The 25,265-nt window shown below is 39.7% G+C and overlaps 1 protein-coding gene across 2 annotated transcripts in view; it reads left to right on the forward strand.

Moving 5' to 3' along the window:
- The window catches only part of LOC148027801 (ribonuclease II, chloroplastic/mitochondrial-like), a 65,723-nt gene extending 56,449 nt beyond the window's left edge, over positions 1-9,274 (forward strand). The window contains exon 15 of one of the 2 annotated variants that reach the window (XM_087689499.1): positions 8,492-9,274. In XM_087689499.1, the coding sequence (XP_087545625.1) occupies positions 8,492-8,614 (123 nt within the window). In that variant the 3' untranslated portion in view covers positions 8,615-9,274. The remainder of the gene's footprint in view (positions 1-8,491) is intronic. The other variant, XM_087689500.1, reaches the window with a different exon arrangement.
- The last annotated feature ends 15,991 nt before the right edge of the window (positions 9,275-25,265 follow it).

Raw genomic sequence — 25,265 nt, forward strand, 5'->3', positions numbered from 1 at the left:
CTTAGATCCCTCCTTGGACTTTAAATGGGGGTACTTCTACCAACACTTCTTCTCCGAATGGGTACCTTTCGCACATTAAGGGCACTTGGGCTTCTTATTATCCCTTTTGCCTACTATGAAAGCCTTCCTAGAGCGAGATCCACTGGTTTCTACCTCTTGGATCCGCTCATCATGCTCCGAGACTAACGAGGCTAGCTCCTCCCAAAGAAGAGTCTCACGGGTCCTCAATGTAAGAAGGATGGTATAGAACATGTTGAACTTTGGAGATGGCAACCGAGTCGAGAGAATCATTGCCATATCCTTCGAAGATATTATCCTTTTGAGGGATGTAAACTCATCCCTCATGTCCTCTAGTTTGTTAAGGTGATCCTTCATGGAAGGAGAGTCATGAACATTGAGCATCTGGAGTTTCTCCTTAAGAGAGATCTTGTGGACAAACGTCTTACAAAGATGCAAGCTTCTTCCACACTTCTGCTTCTGTCTTTAACTTGCAAACATGCACTAGGAGAGTGTATAAGCTCATGAAAAGGCATGATTGGGCTCAAGAGTTAAGCTGATCCCATAGGGCTGTACAATCCATTGATGATCCCTCTCTAGGATCCTTCGTGAGACGGGTTGAAGGCGTCAAGGATGCCCTCCAGCTTACATGACCAAAGCAAATAGTTTGCACCATCTACGTGGTTCTCTTTGGGTAAAGAAGGGAGAATAGGCAAATTGTACGAGAGGTGCCATGTTAATCATTCTAAAGCCAACAGAGCGGGCTTTGTGTGAAACATGGAGATAGGGAGGAGGAGAAGGCTGCTTTGAATGATGAGACAGTATAAAAGGGTTTGGTTACCTCCGTTCTTCACGATAATCATGCTACCGTTCAAATGAGTGATGGGAAGCATTCTCGTTTGAGTCATCAAAGCCTTGGAACATGCAATAAGACATCTTTGTATAACCTACAAACACACAAAGGTTGTTGCGTTTTGCTGTAGGAGAGCCCGAATGAAGGGAAAATCAGCAACACTTACAAGAAGAGAGTTGTGGATGTCTTGCCTTTGTCAAAAGTCCCCGTCCATTCTAGAAAAGTTGTGTTTATAGTAGCTAACAACAAGCTGAAATTTGAGTTTTCAGCAACAGTGTGGTTTGTCCCTCACACTCTTAACCTCAATCTCTCTCACTTTTTCCGTAATAGGTAATTGTATTAATTATGAAAAAATACAAGTACAAGATACAAAGTTATGGCAAAGGAGGAAAGGAGATTGCCACATGCCAAGGGACTAAATCATCTCTGACTAAGATATCAATATATTGTAGAAGGTCAAGGTGTCACTGGAGAAGACTCTTAAGTTTTCCAACAGGATGCTGAATGCTCGAGGCGGTATTAATAATAAACACATTGTGAGTGACCCAAATATGCCAACAACCCCAAAATCTGAGAAAGTGAAACAAAATGTTCATGTGAGACTAAGGAAGACCATTGTATTTAGCTCTTTAAAAAACCCACTCAAGTGGAGGCATCCTTGTGCCCACCATTGCAAGTGAAATGTTAGAGAGAAGGGTCCAAATCTTCCAAGCAAAAGGGAAGGAAACGAATTTGTGACGGGAAGACTGCACTGTAGTGGCACAAAAGAAACAATTTCCATCGGATATACCTCTGCAATGAAGGGCCGACGCAAGAGGGGGGCCCCCCACCAACATTTTCCAAATGAATACCTTGCATTTGAATGATGTCTTATTGATCCATCCCTTCATTATTGTCAATTTCCACCAAGCTTTAGATTTGTGCAATCCCCAAAGAGAATTGGCTTTGGTGGGGATCCACATGCACGGTCTCTAATCATGAGATGATAGATCTGATTAACTTAAGAGGATTGTAATGTCAAATGCCCTTTAAGATCCCAGTCCTGCCAAGGGCAATTAGAATCCAAAACAGGAAAGGGTTGCCGATCCAACAAGAGATTAGAGACTCTACCCTAGAGATCACTGTAGCCACATGGTACTTGCAAGACTCTTCTGATGGTGTGAAAGGATATTAGGGATGAAACAAGTCTTATCATTAAATGCATGCTTGGTGGATGAGGAGCTAGAACCATGAGGTGTCTGTGAAGATGGATAGATGGGATAAGACGGTGGTCGTGGTGGTGAATAAGGAGAAGGAGGAGGTAAAGGTGGAGAGGCAGTAATAGGGTGCTGATGTCCAATGAGTGCCGATTTCAGCGGAGGTATCGAAATGGATATAAGTCCACATGATACCGTAGGTGTAGATGGAGGCACTAGGACACAATAGCCTTATTCCAATGTTGATTGGGGCACAACATAATGATTGGTTGGTCCACTAGGTAATGCCATGGAGGCAAGCTGCGATACCAAATGACCCACACTCGAGTATGTCTGGGATGCACTTGAGAGGGATAACCCGAATGTGTGTATGTGTGGGAGGTTGAGCCTTTGTCACCGGTGCACCACTCGGAAACGGGTATGTAGAGGTCCTAAAGGCTATGTCTAAATGTGCAAAACCCCCCTGTGTGGTGTGTGGTGGATAATGTGGTGCACGTAATGGAAGTGGAATGGAAGGTGCAGCGGAAGATGAGGGAGGGATGGGTGGGAGCCCAAACGGATTTGTGATGGATATTGTTGTGGGAAACATGATTGGTTCCTTTTGTCCATTAAATGCACTAGATGAAGATGCACCTACTCCATATTGACTATGAGAAATAAATTCATTTGAAGTAAAAGGAAGGGAATGAATACTTACAAGTTTTTTTTAAAGCTTTTTACCTAGTTTTTTGTTCATAAAGCAATACCTATCTTCCTTATTACTCACAAACCAAAGCTTGTTTTGAAAAGTCCCTTCTTGATGAGCATCTCCCGATCCGTCAGAAAATACAAAATTAGTTGGCATAGAATCTGAAATAATAGGGTTCATACTTGCCATTGGAGAAAAGAAGTACTGTGGAAGTGATGTGTAATTTGAGTCAGATTCCACTTGCGGATGGCTGGTATGTAGTGGAGATTTCGAAGGTCCTACAAGATCATTAGTTTTGTGCACCAAATCTAAAGGAAAAGACTCAAGCTTACTTTCAATCTTCTGTTGAGCCCAATGCATAAGGATGAGATCATACTCAATGGCAGAAATTTGATATGGTCTATGGACTCCATGGTAGTCCAATGGTTCTCTGTCCATGTCAGATCAAGCAGTAGCAAGCTGAGAGGCCTACTCTTCATTGTTTTTGTCAATGTTTGGCTATGGAGACTAGAGCAGTGTTGCGAATGCCTTCGAGTCATGTGACCCTTCTGTTATTCTTGTTTTCACGAATGAGCTTTCCGATCAAAAGCCAAGGTTTCTTAGAGAGTACCTAGCTCTGATACTATATGAAGAAATGCTCTAAACGTAAAAAGCACAAAACCATTCGTACGACAAAGCACAAATTGATAAACTCAAAACATAGTTAGGATTAGGATTAGTGTAACTCAGAGACAATGAACATAATAAATAATAAAGTGAATGAATAAAAAAATGTAGTGCTCATGCAGCAAACACACTATGCAATGAATATTGAATCTTGAACTCTCATATCTTTGGGATTAAGACAGAGATTATGAGCTGTAGAGTGTGTCGTAGTTTAAACAGATCTCGAATCGCAGCAAAGGCAGTCTCCGAGTATCGAACATTAACAAACACAACCAAGGAAGGTTGGATCTGATGTAGATGGCAATGCAAGAGAGAGAAAGACTAAAAACGCGAGCACTTGAGGAGAGAAAATCTGAACGATAGCTATTAGGTCCAAATGCAGCAAATAGAGGTAAGAGAATATCAGGGTGGCAACTAAAAATTGAAAACATACTATTCAGAGGTGAGAGAAGATCAGGATGATAGTTCCAAGCTGATGGCAATAGCACCAGATATTGATGTCAGCATCAAACTGCAAGGCGACAACTCTGGGAAACTTGGTGAAAGCTGGAGCCAGGTGGTGAAGGCGGGAATCAAGTTATAGATGGTAGCAGATGGTTGGGGAAAGCTCTAACCGTGATGTCCTCCACGAACATGGTGTGGGCAGTAGGGGAGGGTCAGTGGAAGACTCACCCAGGTTTGCAGAGGGATCCCCCTTTGCAAGGTGTACCTGCAAATTGTCCCAGGCTGGGTGGAGTTATCTTCTGCAGGTGATCACCTGAGGTGCAGGTCAAAGTTGCATTTCTAACAAAATATTGAGGGAGAGGCTAATATTAGAAAGAAACATTGACGGGCTCAGAGGGGTGTTGGGAATGAAGGCTCACCATACCTTTTACCGAGTTCGGGTGTGAACACGCCCTTACACTTTGTACTTTATATATATTCAAAACCTAAAATGTGGTGCACAAGTCTTTGTACCAAACATCAAGTGTCATTCTCACTCTCACTCTTTTCATTCTACTGCTCTCAACTCCCTTTACTCTCAGCTGAGCTCATGCACAACCATCACAACAAATTGGTATTAGAGCACACAGGCTGTGTACGTTTCAATTGTCAGGCCATGTGATAGGCGAGCAGGAGCTTCAGGCACCGGTCGTCAATGTTCAGCAAGTGCAGGAGAGGTAGTCTACAGGCGATAGGTTGGAGTGACCAGCCTTAGCACGACTTGCACTTGACCTGTGCAAACGTAACCATGCTCGCGTGTGCACACAGGTGCCAGACGGGACGGACGGGCTGCGATTGGGACGAAACGGGTTGCAGGTGCCAAACGGGACGAACAATGTTGACGTGACACGCTGCAGGCACATGCGGGCAGGTGGAGTTGATGGCACACGCGGGCAGGTGGAGTTGACGACACACGCTGACAGGTCAACGCGTTGAGTCTGAGATTCGACGGACGTCTTCTTTTTCGTCATTTTTTGTGAAATTCTTGAAAATTGTCCTTCTCCCTTTGCTGGGAATTCATATGCACAAGCACAATGTGCAATTTTAACCCATAAATTTGGGGCTTTTGTCGGATTTGGGAACTTTAATGAAGAAGTGGACAATTTCACTCAAAAATTGTGAAATCAGTGCTCAATTGCCTGTGAAATTTTGGGACTTTTTCACATTTCAGTGAATTTTGTGCACACCAAACAAAAATTTTGGGCTTTTGCAGAATTTCATCAATTTGTGCAAGAATTGCTTGGTATATGCACTTGGACACTTGAATTGATGCAATTTGAACAGATTATCCTCTCAAAAATTTAGGGCTTTTGACCCAAATTGTCAAATTTGTGCTGAGGAATGCCTTTGGAGCAAAAATTGCAGTGAAATTTTGGAGATTCATGTCCAGTTGGCTTGGTCTCTACTTGTGTCAGAAATTGCTTGAGAAGTGCAGCAAACGACATTTTTTAATTCTGAAAATTCATTTGCAGATCTGAAATTTCTGCAATCTCGGGATTTTCATTGCTGGTTGGTACTCTTGTGTATTGTGGTCACTTGTGTCATATTTGGGCTTGCCTTTGGTGATTGGTTAGTCAATTTGGGACTGCAAATTATGGCTGGAAACAGTGACAGCAATCTTTTGCACATTAAGTTCTGGTTCGTCCCGGGTTCTGTTGCGCCTATCTACTGCCCACTTGAGCTGCCACGCCTGCAGACGCCCATCTTGCTTCAACTGTTCTGCTGTCCGCGGGTCCGCCTGTTCGTATTTGTTCTTTTCTGCAGAGGCGCCCAGCTGCTGTAAACCCTAAGCCCGACAGTCGTCAGAGACGCAGCGTCTCGACCAGAGTGCCCATTGATCTGTACACAGAGAGAGAGAGAGAGAGAGAGAGAGAGAGAGAGAGAGAGAGAGAGAGAGAGAGAGAGAGAATCGTACCAAGCATACTTTGGAAGAGACAATGGATCATCAGGAACGTTCTTATGCTTAGGTTGCCTCTGATTCTGTGGATTCTCAGGATGTTGACTGGGAGCATTTGCTGGAGTTTGCCAACACTCTGCTTGGCGATTATGTGCAACATAATCATGAAGCTTTTTTTGACTCTGGAACTGAAGATGTTCTGGAAGCCATGGTGGACCCGAAAAATGTCTTGCGTTCATTTTCGGTGTTTTATGACCGTGCTGTTATACTCTTCTTCCATGCGAATACTCAAAGATAGGCCAAAAGGATTACTCTATCTATCTCAGCAGCATGAGTATATCTCCAAGGTTTTACAGCATTTCAATATGGAGGGGGGAAAACAATTAGGGTTTCATTGCCTCCATATGTGAAACTCAGTGCAGAGGACAGTCCTACATCTGATGATGAGAATGCTGAAATGGCCAAGATACCCTATGCTTCAATTGTTAGCAGTTTGATGTATGCTATGGTTGCTACATGTCCTGACATTGCCTTTGCAGTGGGAGTGGTTAGCAAATACATGGCAAACCTTGGTAAAAAGCATTGGGAAGTAGTGAAAGATATTATGAAGTACCTTAAAGGCACAAAGGAGTTGTGCATTTGCTTTGGAAAGCAGAAGGCATTTGTTGTTGGCCTTACGAATGATGTGTTTACCTTCACAGGAGGTGCAGTCTCTTGGATCTCCAAGCTACAAAAGTGTGTTGCATTGTCCACTACAGAGGCAGAGTATGTGGCTACCAGTGAGGCATGCAAAGAGGCTTTATGGCTTTCACGTTTGGTGGGAGAGCTTAGCATTGCAAAGTTACCTATTCTCCATTGTGATAGTCAGAGTGCTATCATGCTAGCACGGAATCTCGTTTTTCATGCAAAGACGAAGCATATACAGGTGAAGTACCACTTCATTAGAGATGTACTTGACAACAAGAGCATTGAGCTTGTTAAAGTTCATATAGATGATAATCCTGTAGACCTTTTCACAAAGGGTCTTTTAGCGGAGCGGTTTGCTCATTGCGGATAGATGATGGGAGTCGGATAGATATATGTATTTCAGCTTTGTACATACCTAGACTTAACTGATTCTTTTCTCCTCTTAAGGCACATTGCCTTTAGGTGGGAGGTTGTTGGGAATAAAGGCCCTCGTGCCTTTTAAATGTGCTCGGGTATGAATACACCCCCTTAGCACTTGTACTTTCATATATATATATATATATATATATAAACCTAGAGGTACACACTCGATTGTACCGACAAGTCGTGCTCACACACACACATACACACACACACACACACACACTGTGTGTGTGTGTGTGTGTGTATAGTGTGTGTGTGTGTGTGTGTGTGTGTGTGTGTGTGTGTGTGTTGCTAACAGCCACTACGTGTCTCGATCCCCACGGCCTCTGAGCTCTACAGATAATCATGTAGACCTTCTCATGAAAGGTCTTTTAGCCGAGCGGTTTGCTCATTGCCGCCAGATGATGGGGGTTGGATAGTATATGTGTCTTTCAGCTTTGTACATACATACACTTAAGTGATTCTTTCCTCTGCCTTTAGACACGTAGCTTTTAGGTGGGAGGTTGTTGGGAATAAAGGCTCACTGTGCCTTTTACCGTGTTCGGGTGTGAATGCACCTATATTTTGTACTTTATATATATTCAAAACCTAAAATGTGGTACACAAGTTTTTGTACCAAACATCAAGTGTCGTGCTCACTCTCTCACTCTTCTCATTCTACTGCTCTGAACTCCCTTCACTCTCAGCTCAGCTCACACACAGCCATCATAAGGGAGGCCGAGGGCAGGTGGGCTGGTGGTGGTAGCCGGAGGGTGGCAGGGGAGGTTCACTGCCTCGACAGGACGGCCTACCTGGTGCTGAAGAGGCTGGAGGATTGCAGAGTGGCTTAGGGAATGTGTGGGAGGATGCATGCCAACAGTGAAAGCAGCAGCCTAGTGAGGAGAGGCTGGCAGTCAAGGCTGACTGCATGCATGAGTGGGCCAGGCAAACTGGCATGGCAAGTACTCGAAGAAGATTGGAAGTCTGAAGGCTGGCAAGGTGGGAAGAGGGCAGCAAGTGTTGGCAAGCTGGATGGACTGTGTTCTTATTTCACAGGAGAGCAGAATTCTTGGCGTTACGAGGTAACTTGTTACCCATGTTGCCTAAATTCTAATGGTGCATGCAAACCACATGGGAAACAGGGACATAGTAACAGAATGGAAATAGTTCAGCTATGTCTGCTCAGGTTCTTTCAGCCAGGTTGCTACCTATGGCAATGTGTCTCATTTTTTCCTACTTGTTTAAAAGGTTTGCTTCATAGTTACATGAAACTCCAAATTTTTGTTACTTTCCATTTAGCTCATTACTGGAAACTCTCTCGAATTCTAAATATTGCAGTGGGAAGATTGAACATGAAGTTGTTTTCAATTGTATGCTTCTGAAGGGATCTTGTTGTATCAATTCCTGCATATCTAAAATGTATTGAAGGCACATCACATTTGCAGATGTAAAGCTTGCAAGCACTGTTTTTAGAGGTGCTTTTCCAGGTTTGAGAGGTTGAATTCAACTTGAAGTTTTGAGTCTTCTTATTTTCTCCCATGTTTGGAAGGTGCTTTTGTGTCAGTTTAGCTGCAGATGCTTTGTGTGAGTGTTAATGCAAGCTACTTTACTTTTTAATACAGGTGGGGCTGTATAATTCAGTAGATCTACTAAGCAAGAAGCTGCTAGGTGATGAGTTTCTTGTTCGAGTCCATGATTCACAACCACGGAAGAGCATTTTGGTTCTGAAGGAGGTTCACATGTAACTTGCATGTGTGAAAACATTGTTTCAACTAACCATGGGTCCAGAAGATTCAGAGGACTGGACTTGCTGAACCTCGACCAGGGCAGAGATGGTGGTGATGCAAAAGCTGACAAGGTTTCATAGATTTCATGGATTGGTTTCTCACCTGTTTCCAGATTATCACCTACAGATCCTTGAAATCCTAGGCTTTGATAGTAGTGCAAATGGGCTACTACAAGCAGGCGCTGATGAAGCAATAATCTTCATAAAATCAGCATGTACATCTACATTCTTTATATCTTGAATCATCTTGTTGCCGATTAAATTGATTAAATCATAGAGAGATGGTTGCAAGGTAATGGGCACAATTTGCATAAATGAAATGGACTCCATACAAGTCACAGCAGATAACATGGCTGCAGCAAATTTTCCTTTAGCTCTACTGATCACCAATCGGTAACCCTCCCATTGTAAGTCTCCAGAAGAATAAAACTTAAGCTTGAAAAGCAATTTGAGAGGTCAGGGAGGAACAAGGCTCAAAGCCTACACAGGGTGAATTAAATGGTCCCAAACTGGCTGGTAAACTGTAGTAACTTTAATATCTTTGGCATTTCTTCTCTAAAAGACAGCAATCTGATCGAACCAGTCTAAGGTACACAAGTCCGAGCTGTTCCATTTTGATAAAGTGTCTAGCATGTTGCTTTTCCAGCCAATTAATAACCCAAGATGTTTTTGACGATAAAGAAAGAATGTAGCCTGGCTCAATTTAATGGAGGAAATTCATTTGTGATAGCACCTGCCTCAAGGAAACCATGAAACAAAGTAGCCAGATTAATGCTGAAATATCCGTGGATTTCATAGTCCTCTAATTGGAGAGGTAGATTTAGAGCTAGGTCAATTTGAAGCATTGTGTGAATCACAAAACTGTAGATTATGTTTTCTGAAAAATGCAAACTTGGGTATATTTGTATTATCAAAATGATTAGGGACGAGCATTAGCATCTAAGATCTTGCAATCGAAGTGCAGCTTGCATCATGTTGTACTTGAGTGCTAGACAAGCATTAGCATCTAAGATCTTGCAATCGTAGTGCAGCTTGCATCATGTTGTACTTGAGTGCTGACCAGAATATGAGCTTGGGGTGAGCAGAGATAGAGCAAAGAGCCGAGAGAGTCGACTAAGAGTGTACCAATGTGTTGCATGGTACACAAAGAATAAAAAAGTACTTATATGCTAGGGTACAAGTAAAGGGTATGTTCATACCCATAAGTTTATACATGTGGGAGTTTACATCCGAAAGGGTTTTACACCCAACAACCTCCCACTTAAAGGCCCAAAGTGGTGCTTGTAAACTATCCAACTCCCACTAGTCGAATGCAATGCTTATGCTAAGCCTTTGCAAGATTTTTAGTGAGAACATCTGTAGGGTTATCTTGGGTTTTAATCTTAGTCAGTGTGGCAAGGCCACCATCCAAGACGTGTCGAATGAAATGGTACCAAACATCTACGTGTTTGGTACGAGCATGAAACATGGCATTTTTAGGTAGACATATTGCACTCTGTCTATCACAACCAAGCACCAGAGTACGGGAAGAAAGACCAAAATTCTTGACCAAACAACCAAGCCAAATAGCTTCCTTAGAAGCTTTTGTGTGGCTTAAATATAGTCAGCCTTTGTAGCACTTAGTGTTACAATTTTCAGTAACCTTAAACAGCAAGAAATAGCTCCACCAGCCAAAGTAAAGATATACCCACTAGTAGACTTTCTAGTGTCAAGATCTTTTGCCATGTCCGAATTACAAAACCCTTGCAGCTCTAGTGTACCCTTTTCATAGCATATACATTTGTCTTGTGTATCTTTTAAGTATCTATAGATACATATTATTGCTTTTCAATGTGATTTTCTAGGGTTAGACATGAATCTACTAACAACTCCCACTGCATGGGCAATGTCTCGACGAGTTGCAACCATGGCATACATCAAAGAACCACAAGCAGATGCATAAGGTATGCCTTTTATCGCAATAGCAGCTGCATCATCTTTTGAGCAATCAGCTTTGCTAATATTTGTATATGGTGGTAAAGGCACACCAAGAGACTTAGCATCAGCCATATTAAATCTATCAAGTATTTTGTTGATGTACTTGTCTTGTGAGAGAAATAAGTGCTCTCATCTATCTTTTTTAATGCACATGCTCAAAATGTGTTTAGCCGGTCCTAAATCTTTCATTGAGAAGACTAAGCTCAATTGCCTTTTTAGAATATGTAAATTACTCTTATGCTTTCTTGCAACAATCAGCATGTTATCCACATATAAAACCAGCACAACAAGGCTTCCATCATCAATTTTCTTAGTATATAAGCAGTGACCTTCATGATTGCGTTTGAATCCATGGCTAAGCATAAAGGTATCAAATTTTTTATACCACTGTCTAAGATCTTGTTCCAGTCTATATAAGCTACATTTCAGCTTACAAACTAAATGCTCTTTCCTTGGAATAGTAAAATCTTCAGGCTGTTTCATGTACAACTCTTTATCCAGGTCACCATGAAGAAAAACAGTCTTCATCTCCATCTGATTCAACCCTAAATCCAAGAATGCAGTGAGAGCAAACAAAATATGGAGCATAGTCATCTTTACAACCGGTGAAAAAACCTCTTGGAAGTCTATGCCTTCCTTCTATGTATAGCCCTTAGCAACCAAACATGCTTTGTATTTGGGCTTCCTATCAATACATTTCACCTTATAAACCCATTTGTTAGGAATAGCCTTTCTATCCTTAGACAAAGGTATGAGCTCCCATATGCTGTTCGCATATAGAAATTTCATCTCTTCCTGCATATCAAGCTCCCACTTTCTTTGGTTTTCACATGACTATGAATCTTTAAATGTCAATAAAATGCAATCCAAAGATGGTTAAAACCTATGTGGTTACCTTCTGACCCATGTAGATATTCTTACCCAATGATTTGTGTTGATACTCAATGGGCCTACATCCTGAAGTAAGTGCATACCATCACTTGGTGGCTAATTTTCAGCATTTTCTTGTTGCTGTAACATGTTTTCAACATGTTCTTACTGTCCTATTTTATAATGTGCATCAATTTACTGTCCATTATCTTCTGGATGTAGCATAATACGTTGTTGCTCATTTTCAGCATCAAAAGGGACTTAATCTTTAGCTAATGGTTGCTAAAAGGTTGGCTGTTCATGCTGAAACTTGACCTTCTTGTCAAGGTCACCATCTGTAGTATTTTTCAGCAACTTTGCCTCATTAAATACTATGTCTCAGTTGTGTACTATCTTTCTATCTTGAGGAAGCTAAACTCTATATTCCATCTCTCCCTCATCTTTATATCCCATGAAGATGCCCTTGATGGATTTCATGTCTAGTTTAATCCTCTGATTTATAGGAATATGCACAAAAGTATCACAACCAAAGATACGCAAGTGGTAATATGAAGCAAGTTTGCTAGACCAAACCTCTTCAGGAATGCCATTTTTCAACGCACGATTGGGAGAGTGATGGCACACATGAACTGTAGTTTTAAGAGTCTCTTCCCAAAACTACTACGCGAGATATTAGCTATGGACAACATGCATCTGACACTCTCACAAAGTGTGCGATTATATCTTTCAGCCACGCCATTTGATGCAAGGTTGTAAGGGGCTGTCGACTCCCTCTTAATGCCATGCATCTCACAAAATCGTTTAAACTCATTAGAGATATACTCCCCCCCCCCATTATCCATTCTTATAGGTTTTAACTTGAACACTTTTATGTGGTAACAAAGGCATGAAACCTTTTAAGAGTATCAAACACTTCCTTTTTACTCTTTAGTACATACACCTATGACTTTTTACTGAAATCATGAATAAAAGTGACTAAGTATCGTGTACCCCTATGTGAATTAACAGCCATAGTGCACACATCTGAATGTACTAAGTCAAAAGCATTGGACTTCTTAACAACACCAGAGTTATAAGGAGACTTCGCATATCTTTCATATATGCAATCATTACAAAAGTCGAGTCCAGAGCCTTTTGCATTAAATCTCCTTAAAGAGGAGAGAACTTGCAGGCCTTTCTAGCTCATATGAAGAAGTCTTCTGTGCCAAAGTTCCATTTGTAAATGAACTTTAGCCACAACCAAAAACTTGCTAGGTAATGCTTTACAATGCAAATAATACAAAGTCTCCTTTTTGCTGCCTTTAATAATCAACATAGAGCCCCTGTGGACCTTCCAAGATCCACCACCAAAAGTAGTAAAATACCCTCTTGCATCAAGTTGCCCAACTGATAGTAGATTTTTCTTTATGCTAGGTATATATCTGGCATAATGCAAAATCAAATCTTGACCATTTTCAAGGGCCAAGTGAATGGTACCTACATCCTCTATTTCACATGCATGATTGTTGCCCAAGTAAACCTTGCCCCTAGACAACTTAAAGTGTATTCAGAAAATGACTCCAAAGAGGGAGTGATATGAAAAGAGACACTAGTGTCGACTATCCATGATTGAGACAACCCATCATGAGTTGAAAGTAAGGCAAAAAGTAATCCTCCATGGGCTCAATTCAAATTTCCTCTTCGGATTCAGCATCTTTCCCTTTGCTCTGAAACTTGGGTGGCTTGATTTGCTTGAGAATGAATTTTTTCTATTGCACTTCATCCAAGGTAAGCGTAGGTATGGAAGGCATGATACCCTGAGATTGATAACATTTACAAGATTAAACATATATTATTTTGCATGCTACGAATTTCCTCTCTCTCTCTCTCTCTCTCTCTCTCTCTCTCTCTCTCTCTCTCTCTCTCTCTCTCTCTCTCTCTCTCTCTCTCTCTCTCTCTCTCTCTCTCTCTCTCTCTCTCTCAATTTTCAGTAATTGAATCCATGATTTTAAATTTACAGTATAAGTCTAATATTAAAATATACAATCTTGAAAAGAGATCAAGATCTTTATTGCAATAGATAGAGATTATTGAGATCAAACTAGGAATTTTTTGTTACAATAATTTTAAAAAATTCAGATACATCAATAATTTTGTAGGTTGGAGGCTCAAAAAATATATTTAAAATTTTATATTTTTGGGAAAGATCTAGGAAGCCATCTTTACAATGATTGTTGTGGTGCAAGCACCCTGAAATGGCAATATGCTCACCTGGGAGAATGTCAAGCACTTGGTCTTCAAGATAATGGTTTTGGCAAATCAGCTCTTTGTCTATGTTAAGAATAGGATTTAGGTGTGATTCTTCAAAGATGAATAGCTTAATCAATTTAAGGTCTTCCATCCACTTAATCATTTTGAGGTTAGTTTGTAGATAAGAAAGTTGATCGACATTGATGAAATAGTGGACTCCGCTTCACATCCATCAATGCTCCCAATACACTAGGGAGGGATTATGCATATGCTCCAAGATTCTCGTGAAGCAATCTTGCTAATCAAAATTAAGGGAATGCATCGCATAGCTAAAGATTGCTCAGAATACAGGGAATCTTTGCCAATCTTCATTGTTCTGGAAGAAATCCCATTGTTCATTATTAGAGGATGAATCAACCAACAAGGTTGCAAATAAATCTTTCTATGTATTAATTCAATTTTCGCTCTCATACTATGTTTAATGTTCCCAACTGAGACATCTAAGTAGCATGGTTTTGGTGGTATATCAAGATGTTTTCCTAAGTGATGTTGCTCGATAGTTATTCGGATAGCATGAGGTTTGTTTCTTAGTCACTCTTGAGTCCACTTCACAATAGAAGGTTTCGACTGTACCCATGAGGATTGATCGAAATTTCAGGTTTCTAAAGCTAGCTAAGGTTACTTACTTGTTTATCTAACATTGGTCTTCAAGTGTCTCCTTGTGCTAGATCACTCAAATCGAAGCCAACTCGTATTGCACTTGGTTCACGAAGTTCGTGAAGGCATGTCAAGCCCTCTGCTCGTAGAGAAAAGTCTCACTTTGGTCTCCTAAAACAATATGGAGTTAGGGTTCTAGCTAACTTCTACTTGGTCAATGTTGCCTCTAACATAACACATTGAGTTATTGAATTGTGAAGAAGCTCTTAGCTCATTGAGACCACCTTACCTCAGGACATATTCATCAGGAATCTTGCCCTCTCACTTCCCTCGACAATTGATTAGCTTTAGTTAACTAATTACCTAACAAGTTTATGTTTGAACATATAAAATCAACTTCTTTAATTAACATTCTAGATCTCAAGATTTGTTCATGTAACTTAGGTCATGACACACAAATAAAGAGAATAGTCATTTGAAAACAACTTTTATTTATCATAAATAGTCTTATATAAATATCCACTTTCCGCACATATAGAAGAACGATTCAAAGGTCTTATTTCCACCAGGATTCCACCCTTAACCAATAGTAGGGCTCTCAAGAAGTCCATCCCGAGAGTTAGGTGATTCCTTGGAGCCTAGGGATTTACTAGCCATAGCTCCCTTGGCACCCTCACCTATCCAAGGTTTACTTGCAAAGCACACTCTTGCCATCGAGGCCAATCCAAGCCCTTTGAGGTAGTAAAAAGCCAAACTCATTGGTGAAGGGTTCTACAGCTATAGGCTTGGAGGAGGCCTAGTGTTACTCTTTTATTCTATTGTAAATTAGATTCAATTAAGATTCCAAACTTATATACTTATATCTTTTTGAGTCCATCAAGTAATCTTTTGCAAGCACTGTTGCAATCACAAATATGATGGTAATCAAAGTAGGATTTAACCTAGTGAAAAATTTCCAACTTGGTTTGTCTTCTCCTTGGACTTTGCTAGGTTTTTTGAAATCCCAAGCTAATACTTTTCTCCCATTGACTCTTTCTTGGTTATAATTAGCTTACCTAGTTTGTTTTAGGTATTGTCAATTGCAATCTCTTTTTTCTAAGTTCCTTAGTGAATATTAGATAATCAATCCAATCACAAGCCTTGATTGATTATTTAGGTTTTTATCTTTGAGGCACGACTAAGTTGAAGGGAGGTGAGCCTTGAAGTGGAAGCATGAGTGGGAGCAAGAGCTATAGTGGAAGGAGCTAGAGGAAGAGAAAGAGACACACACAATGTGGAAACTCCAATAGTCACAATGTATGACCGGCCTTCTCTTTATTCAAACGTCACTGAAAGAATAAAGAATGAAGTGACAGTGATGGGTTCCTACCGCTTGTAGTGTGCAAGCATGGGTGTTGTCAGTGTAGTAGTACACAAGTGGCTAGGGCAGAGGCGCCTTTACTGCTAACAACCTCCCACTTAAAGGCGAATTAGCCTCAGTGAGGAGTAAAAAGAAAAAATAAAAGACAATACTAGGGAGCACTACTACTAGCACCTTGTCCTTCTCCTCCCTCCTCCCCTTGTCCTATTCCCTCTTCTTTCTATTCCCACCTATTGTCCCCCCTGCTCCCACTCCCACTCCCATTCCCCCCTCCCCCCCACCTCCCCCTAATTTTCTCTCTACCCCCCTAGTTCCCCCCCCCCCACCCCAACTGCTTGTATCACTAAATGGGGAGCTTATGTTAGTACGTGATGAATTTTGGTCTCAAGAATGGCCCTCCCGAATTTCAAGGAGCTGCTCATAAAACTTTTGAGACTTATCTGACAACTTTTATGAGGGTCTTTATTGATGATTTCTGTATGTTTGGCCTAAAAAGTGATCATTTGAAGCAACTTCGACAATGTTTTGAAAGATGTAGGACATTTGGTATGTCTTTGAATCCTTTTAAATTTGTTTTGGCTTCAAAGCAGGGAGTACTTGATAACCAAAAATTTGTGCAAATTTAGGCTCACAAGTATGATCTTCATCGGCAAATCTTATGTAGTTTGATCATTTAACCTTGTAACTTCATTGCAAAATCTCAAGACAAGCATTGTAAAAGGTATGATTAGATATTATAGAGTCATGACCTTAAAGTGTATGCGTGTTTCTTTTCCAAATTTGGAAGGTTGAGAAGTCCTTTATTGAAAATAAAGAAAACGAATCTTCTTGTAAGGTGCAAGTGACCATGTAAAACAAAAGTCTCAAAGAAATGAAAATGTGGAAATGAGGAGCCGTGCAATTTGTGGGAAAAGGTAGTTGGGGGAGTTACAACAACTTCTCTTCCTCTCCTTTATCTAGCTTTTTGCACGTATCTTCTTCTCTCTCTTGCATTGGCACAACTCTTGCTCTCTTTTCTTTCTTGTGCTTTCTTGCTTTATCTCTTCCATGGAAGGAGAGAGTGAGAATGAAGATGATGGTCATATTTCTTGTGTGCCAGATTCTTGTGTGTGTAAGCATGGTTTCTTGTTGAGAGGAAGGGTGTTTCTTGCAAGTTTTTTAGGGCACGGGCATTGTAGATGCCACATGAGGCCTGCTCTTTTGGTAGATTTGGTGCTGTCTTTGGGGTGTTCAGTACTTCCAGGGCATATTCTTTCTGAAGAAGGTATGGCCATAGATCTAAGGAAAATTGTTGTGATTTAGAAAGCGAAAGCTCCAACTAATGTGTAGGAAGTTATGAGATTTGTGGGCCAAGTGAAATGGCATAGTAGATATTTGAGATATTTGTCTCATATTTGTTTTCCTCTTATTACATTGACCAGGAAGCGTATGCAATTTGTGTGGAGGTTTACTGATCAAGACGAGTCTTTTGATGTTCTCAAAAAGATGCTTATAATGGCTCCAATATTGCAACCTCCAATATGGGATTTACCTTTGCATGTATTTTTCGATACTTTTGACATTCCAGTGGGAGCAATGCCTATGCAGGATAAAGTATTAGGATGGTTTAGACCAATTTACTATGCTAGCAAGAGGTTGAGTGTTGCTTTGAGCAGAATTACTTAGCTACAAAAAGAGAGGCACGGTATAATTTTTTCTTTGCAGAAATTTTTGCATTATTTGTTGGGGAACCAAGTGATTTTACAAGGGACCATCAGGAATTGTTGTTCTTGATTAACAAACCTCAGTTAGTTGGAAGGTTAGCTAGATGGATGTTGTTGTTACAAGATTTTGATTTTAAGGTTATTCATACTCCTAGCAAAGAGCATGCAGTGGCAAATTATTTAAGTAGACTGGATAATGATGATCTTGAAGTTGGGGTCCCTAATCAGCTTTTCAGATGCTGAACAGTTTGAAGTACAAGTTCTTAATCTTGATTCATACTATGATCAGTTGTTGTATTTCCTAAAGGAAGGAGTAATGCCCGCACACCTTACTGCATATCTATCAAAGAAGAAGATTGGCATTAAAAAGTCAATCATTTCAGGTTATTATGAATGTTTTGTATAAAAGGGGAGTAGATAATGTTATGAGAAGATGTGTCCTTGAATATGAGTAGCCAACAGTTCTGCATGAAGCCCATTCCGGACTGTCAAGTGGTCATTTTTCAGGGGAAATAACAGGAAGGAAAATATTCCAAGCAGGTCTATGGTGGCCTACTATGTTGAAGGATGCTCATCAGTATGCTAAAGAATGATTGCAATGTTTGAAAGAAGGTCAACCTCTTGACATGGATTGAATGCAAGATCATCCTATCTTACCACGAGTGGGGAATTGATTTTGTGGGGCCAATTAAGCTAGTAGCTAAGAAAATTGGTAATATATATATATTTTTTGTACGGATTAATGTACTAAATGGGTGGACGCTCAAGCATTGAAGGACAATAAAACAGTTAGTGTGGCCAAATTTTTGTATTCTAACATTATGACTAGGTTTGGTTGTCCTATTGAGTTGATAAGTGAGAAAAAAAAATTTAAATCAAGTTATTAGGGAACTGACTATCAAGCACGTGATTTTTGTATAAGAAGTCTACTCCTTATAAAATCATAAGAAGTCTACTCCTTATCATCCTCAGGATAATGGTCAAGCTGAAAGTTCAAATAAGATTTTACTCCACATCTTGAAGAAGTTTATTGAGGATAATAGGGATGACTGGGATGCAAAAATTGATTCAACATTGTGGGCTTTTAGGACATCATACAAGGTTTCAACAAGGCTTACACCTTTTAGGATTGTTTATGGTTTGAAAGTTGTAGTACCTATGGAGTTTGTAGTACCGACACTAAGGATTGCAATAACACATAAGTTGGATCCATGGAGATAAGCTTGGGTGAACAAGCATATTAGAAAGAAAAAGGAAGGTGATTGGGTTGTGGTGTATAATTCTCGATTCGATAAGTTTTTGGGTAATTTAAAACTTCATTATGCATGTCCATTTGTGATATTTAAGGATGTCGCACATGGCACATTTTTGCTCAAAGATTTGTAGGGAAAGGTGTTGCAACATGCAGTCAATGGATTCAGACTTAAAAGATTGATTCGACCATATTATGCACAGGTTAATTTAGTCTTATCATGTTTGGTTAACTTGAGTGTGACATGCAGTGATTGGGTGGAGTGGTTTAAGGTGTGTCATGTTGAAATGACAATCGGCATGAGAAGGCTCAAACTTATAGAGGACTTGGACTTCAATTTCGAGATGGAGATGAAGGGTTATTCTTTTGTTTCCTCTTCTTTCTATCCATCTTCATCTGTGTGCCGACTTGCATTGCCAACTATGACACATACTTGGCGTACATCCACCAAAGCGTTGTCCAAGAAGAAAAGAGCTTGTGTGGAGGATGATGATGACACCGAGTATGATCCACATGAGGAGGAGCGCTTGGAGCAGTTGGAAGTGGCATCAACACCAAAGTCTTCACCTAAGATACTTGCTTCGAGTGCTGTGTCTACACCGTTTGTAGATTCTACTTTGGCACTGGATGTTGAGCATGCATCTACCAAAGCATGGTTGGAAAGAATTGGGTTGTATCATTTTGCATGCCTTCCTTAGGATTCTTGGGCCACCAATACACATGCTTCGGTTTAGTTAGATATCTTGTGACAATCCTAGGGTAAAATTGTAGGTCATCTTGAGCTTACAATAGCTGTTGTAAGCCATGTTTTTGCATTACCAATGAATGTAAACCTAACATTGTGGATATGCTGTGATGAATAAATGCATGAAGCATTCGGAGATGTCACAGGTCCATGCAAGGTGTATGTTATGAAACACATTGATGTTGATCTCGCAGAACACATCTTCGGTGGTTTATGGAGAAGTTCATGTTGTTTAGTAAGATTGATTCCATATAGCTCGAGAGACTTATGGCTAAATTTATTATGCTAAGAATGTGGATATGCCAAATTGGGGTGGGGTTTTGTATGACACGTTAATGACAGATATCAAAGTGCTGAAGACTAAGAAGGCTTTTCATAAATCCCAAATGGGTTATTTCTTGGCATCCCTGCATGAGTATGCTTTTAGGCAATATCCTGGTTTGGCTATGGAGTCCTTATTGACTTGGACACCTGATTCTATGTCTCAAGATGCATGGCATGTTGATGATGTGACAATGGATACTAGTAATGGGAAAGATAGTGTTGATACTTTTGATCTTTTTGGTGGTGATGAAGAGGAAAATTGACTTGCAAGATACTCTCATGTGAGCCGCTTTGATTGGGCCACACATATGCCAGCTTCTTAAAGATAGCTACCACTCAGTGGATACCAAAGGCCAAGAAAATAAGTGCCATGAGTGTGGTAATAGGGCATGCTTAAAAGAGATGCCCTAATCATTGATGTTTACACTGTAATGATCTATCATATATCCAAGCAAATTTCCTTGAATTAGACTAAGAATATTTGGTATACTTTAAGAGTTAGGGCCTAGAACCTATTGTAAGCTTTGAAGATGATTAGAAATCCTAGAATGATCTTCATGAGTTGCATTAAGCCTTATATTGGTAATGGGCCTACTTTTGTAGTAGCACTTGAATGAAAAACTTATTCTAATAAGTTTGTCATTGATTTCATTAATTTACCTTAGGTTTGAGCACCTATATGTAATTAAAGTAACATAGCAGAACTGTGGTGGATCCTAACCCATAGGTCCTAGTATCCAATAACAACTTACCATAGAAATCAATAACTTCTAAGTTCTCTCGAGGCAAGGACATCTCAATATCTCTAAAGGAGAAAGGATGTATTGTCTTAAGCCCTTAGTTTTAAATGCACATGAAGTAGGGGCCAAGAAATAATAACAACAACAACAATAATAATGAAAATGCTAAAACTTGAAAGCTTAGTAGTTTTCTCCCATCATTTTTATTCTCTTTCTACCTTGTCTTCATCGACCTATAGTGCTACCATGAAAAGGTGATGGAAAATGATTAGATTGATGTCATTCCACATAATGAGAAGAAGAAGCTTCCCCCCAACCCCAAACCACATGCATCCAATCAAGTAGGCATGCCTTGGTCCAATAAGTAAGTAGGACCTAAATTGCATCATCAATGATCAACCATTATGAGCCATATGATGGAGAGCTAAGAGATGATGATTAAAAACATAGGAAAGAAAATATTATAGACATAAATGTGGATAAGCCATTAAGGCTAGATTTTTCTTTTTTCAAGCCACTTGATCATTTCACACACGCACACGCACATGCACACGCACACGCACACGCACACGCACATCTTAGAGGGAGAAAAATATATATATAGTGAAAGGAGTGAATAATAAGGGGGAGACAAAGAGCCAAGAAAATATGCCTTGATGTGTCAATCCTCTTGATTAAGAGAAATGAGTAAGTGAAGAAGAGAAAGAGAGGAAAAGGAAACACTATCTTCTCCTTCCATTTCTTAATTTACCCTTCTCTCCAACCAAATCTTAATCTAGCCCTTTAAATCTAAAGAGTCTACTTCTAGAATCCTATCTCTCTTTAGTACCCTTAAGGAGGTAATTCTACTTATACCACTCTCTCTAGGCTTATTATATTCTTCTATCTTCTTCTGTCCTCAAACCGTTCATTCCCCTAAATCGATAACTTCCATGCCTATCCCTTGATAATCTTTCCAAGGTAACTTATTACCAGAAAGCAAAGTAAATCTATCCCCATCTCGACCTACTCTAATAAGATCATTGCCTATCTTAGGCTATGAAGGAGAGGTCAGACTTGAGAATAATAAGGATCTAGAGTGGAATGAAGGATTGCTTGAGCAAAAGATGAAAGAAAAGGAGAAATAAAGATAGTAAAGATGTTGTGGATTGTAGAAGAAGTATGCTATGGCACCCAAGAGGAGAACTTTGGATTCAAGACATGCAACCAAGGGGACGTTGACAATGCCAACCATTACACAAGTTTTCTGGGTACCTTGAAACCTTGTGTCTTAACCATCAAAGGAAATTATGTACCTATAATTAGAGAATAGATTAATGCTTTGGAATGATAGATGGTGAAACCAAAAAGAAGCATTGGAAGTGACTTCTAACTAAGAACTCATTATGAATTGATAAGATTGTAAAGGTTCTAGGAATAGATGCAAGTTACCCAAATATATAAGGACATGCAAAGGATGTAGATACTAGGAATGGTGCTTAAACACTATGCATTCCTTGAAGGGCTCATAACAAGAAGGTTAAACGTATTGAAGCTATTACTAAAAGAGTAGTGTGAGATCACCAATGATATTGGAAGGTTTTTGGGAAGGGAGAATAAATACATGAGACTACAATAGACTAATGAATAGAGACTTGTGATTATACAACCTTCATATGTCAAAATGTCAAGTATTGGTCTCTTAGACAATTACACTGTTTATGAGGAATATGCTGTGAAGTGTATCCTTCCTTGTGGAACATTCAAAGGAATTCTTCACTTGCAAAAATTATTTGAGGAACGTTATGTTGTCTTAGAAAATGAAATGATTTCCTAGCAGAGGGTAGATTGTTTGCCTTGTTTTTGCTTGAACTTTGAGAATCCCTTTAGGGGGAGAGTTATACTCGTTTGGAGGACTTATTGGAAAAGGAACATTATGTTTCCTTAGAAACTGAAATGATTTTCTAGAAGAGAGTAGGTTTTTTTCCTTCTTTTTGTTTGAAATTTGAGAATCCCCTAAGGGGGAGAGTTACATTTGTTCAAAGGACTTATGATGATACAAGGGTGGATCATCGCCATGATCACATTGCAGAGGTGTTGGTAAAGGCCATATATGTGAAAGGAAATTTCTCAATACATTGGTTGAAGGTGGAGTGGTGAGAACGCCACTACACAAAGGCAAGGTTTGTTTCTATGGAGGGTCAAAGAGGCTTTGGAGACACTCAAGTTGGGATCCTAGGATGGAGATAGAAACCCATCCTAACATTTACATATGTTGGAAGACCTTATTCTAGATAAAGGGTAGATTATGTGGATTGTGTCCATGGGAGTTGGACATGGGTATCCAAGTGCTTTGGATATGGGTCTTGGTGTAAGAAGGGACATAATGTGGATATGACATTTTGTAGCTATGTGTTTGTCCTATCAAGGAGACATATGCAAGAAGGATGATTTCATAACAAAAAATATCAATTAGGAACCTAATGAAATATAGTATCTTGTGTGTTAAGCATGCAAACTAGATCATGTGAGCTAAAAGTTGGCTACTGACCCACAAGAACATGTTAGAAGAGTGACATTTGCAGTAGCTCCTTGAGCCTATCCACAATACATCATTTATGTGAAAGGCTTTGAAAAGACAAGGCATAAGAAATCAAGGAAAGGCAAGAATTGTAGCTTAAGCTAGATGAAGCAAAAGATGCATAACAAGATATTTGCCAACAATCTACACATCAACATTGAGATCTCCAAACCTAGCTGGAAGATAAAAATAAGGAGCTTAAAGAAGCAAGAAGTCAAGTCTAAAGCATGGAGGTAATTCAAGCCATGAAAAGAGAGCTAGATTAGAATCCCCAAACTTGGGAAAAACACTAGGTAGCCTTCACCAACTATAAGCCACAATTGAAACAAGCTTGGTAGGAGCAATATTCAAGGTAGAAGAAGAAGCTAATTCAGCACATATAGAGATTATTTAGAGGATGGCCATGGACCTATCCAATTTCTTGTATCGTAAAATTAAAGGAATAAATAGTTGTGTGCAAGCCACACAATCTCCTTGCAATAAGAAATTTATCAAAAGCCCATCATGATTGCCTCAATGAACAAGATGGATAAAGTAGAGGAGTTAATAGCCCAACTCAATTTAGCCATTCTAGCATTGTAGCCTTGGAGAAGCTAGCCTTTGCCATTGAATTCAAGATCATATCTTTGAGTCTACCAAAGAAAGGTTATTGAATTCAAGATCATATATTATGAGTCTACCAAAGAAAAAAAATTGGATCACCTTTGTTAGATGGGCTGCAATGACCAAGCTAGCATTTTCCATTGAATTCAAGATCATATCATATGAGTGTACCACAGAAAGGTTATTGGATCACTCCAGGCAGCTCCACAATCGTTGCCTCTATTGGTGCTAAATGAACATCACTTGATTCTCAAGGTACAGGTGACCGACCAAAGGTTTTGGTACAGAATGGGACTTTGGTCAGTCACCTGTACCTTGAGAATCAAGTGATGTTCATTTAGCACCAATAGAGGCAACGATTGTGGAGCTGCTTGCAGTCATGAAAACTATGACAAAAGTTTGAAGCCATTGGATTTTGATGTACCTAGGAGGGACTTAAAGGAGAATCACAAGGCTCAAAACAACTAATGGAAGTGACTTCTAAAACCTAGGAGAACTATGATAATATGATTTTTTCACACAAGTAGATGGATAATAATCTATTTTTCCATAGCACGCTTTAGTTCCCTATCAATACTTCCATTCTCAAGTCAGTTATGCATTTGACATATCAAAAAAATTGATATGGAATCATTGTGACATTATACAAGTCACAATCATGTTATGTAATGCACTAGGATGCCTTGGTTAACCATAAAACAAGAAAAGTGGTGAAACCTACAAAAGCACATAAGCAAGGTGAGAAAGAGAAAAATTAACAAGCAAATCCATATAGGTGTAACATGCCAAATATATTTTAGAAACTAATTCTGGCACACATACAATAATTTTTACTGAACATCCACAGTCATATACTTTTTAAAAATATTATTTTGAGAGTCATTGTAACACTTGTGCATGTTTTGTCTATGTTGTAATATTTTTTAATGGAAAGAAAGCCCATAGCTCAACAAGGGTATAGATATCCCCTTCCATTTACTTTTATAGCAGTTGATGCATGCCATATGTATATGTTAAGCAAGAAAGATAGGCCTAATACTAAAATAGGAAAGACAAATGCCCAACTATGATGGAAGTCCAACTCAAAGCCCATGTATAAAAGATGGGGTCATGTGATAAGCTCATTCTTGTGGTATACAAACTTGCGATGTTTTTCTTCTTGCTTCTACTCTATCTTCTTATGCTAAATCTTGAGACTGAGAGAGAGTAAGAGTGACAGAAAGATTGAGAGACTTGGTAAGCTTATCTTTTGCTTCAGGCTTTTCTCTTCCTCCCCTTCTTCTTGGGTGAGAAATATATTGGAGGAGAGGTTAGGTTACTTCTCCTTTTCTTCATGGTTCCTCTTCCAGATCAAGTACATTTGGATTGGATTGAGAGCTATGGAGTAGCGGAGGAGGTGGATCAAAAAGTAGTGCATAGATCATGGAGCCACTTTTGAGCTTTTCCATTGAGGCATTCAGGAGAAGATAAGAAGAAGCAAATATCACTACACACTTGTTAATTTTTTGATCCTTGGTTTCATGGGGTTTGAGAGAAGGATGGTTAGATTAGTGAGCATAAAGAGATCAATTAGCTATGTGAGAGGTAGCC

This window comes from Lygodium microphyllum, chromosome 12 (genome assembly GCF_053477565.2).
Source record: "Lygodium microphyllum isolate KBCC chromosome 12, Lygodium_microphyllum_v1.1.10, whole genome shotgun sequence".
NCBI lineage: Eukaryota > Viridiplantae > Streptophyta > Polypodiopsida > Schizaeales > Lygodiaceae > Lygodium > Lygodium microphyllum.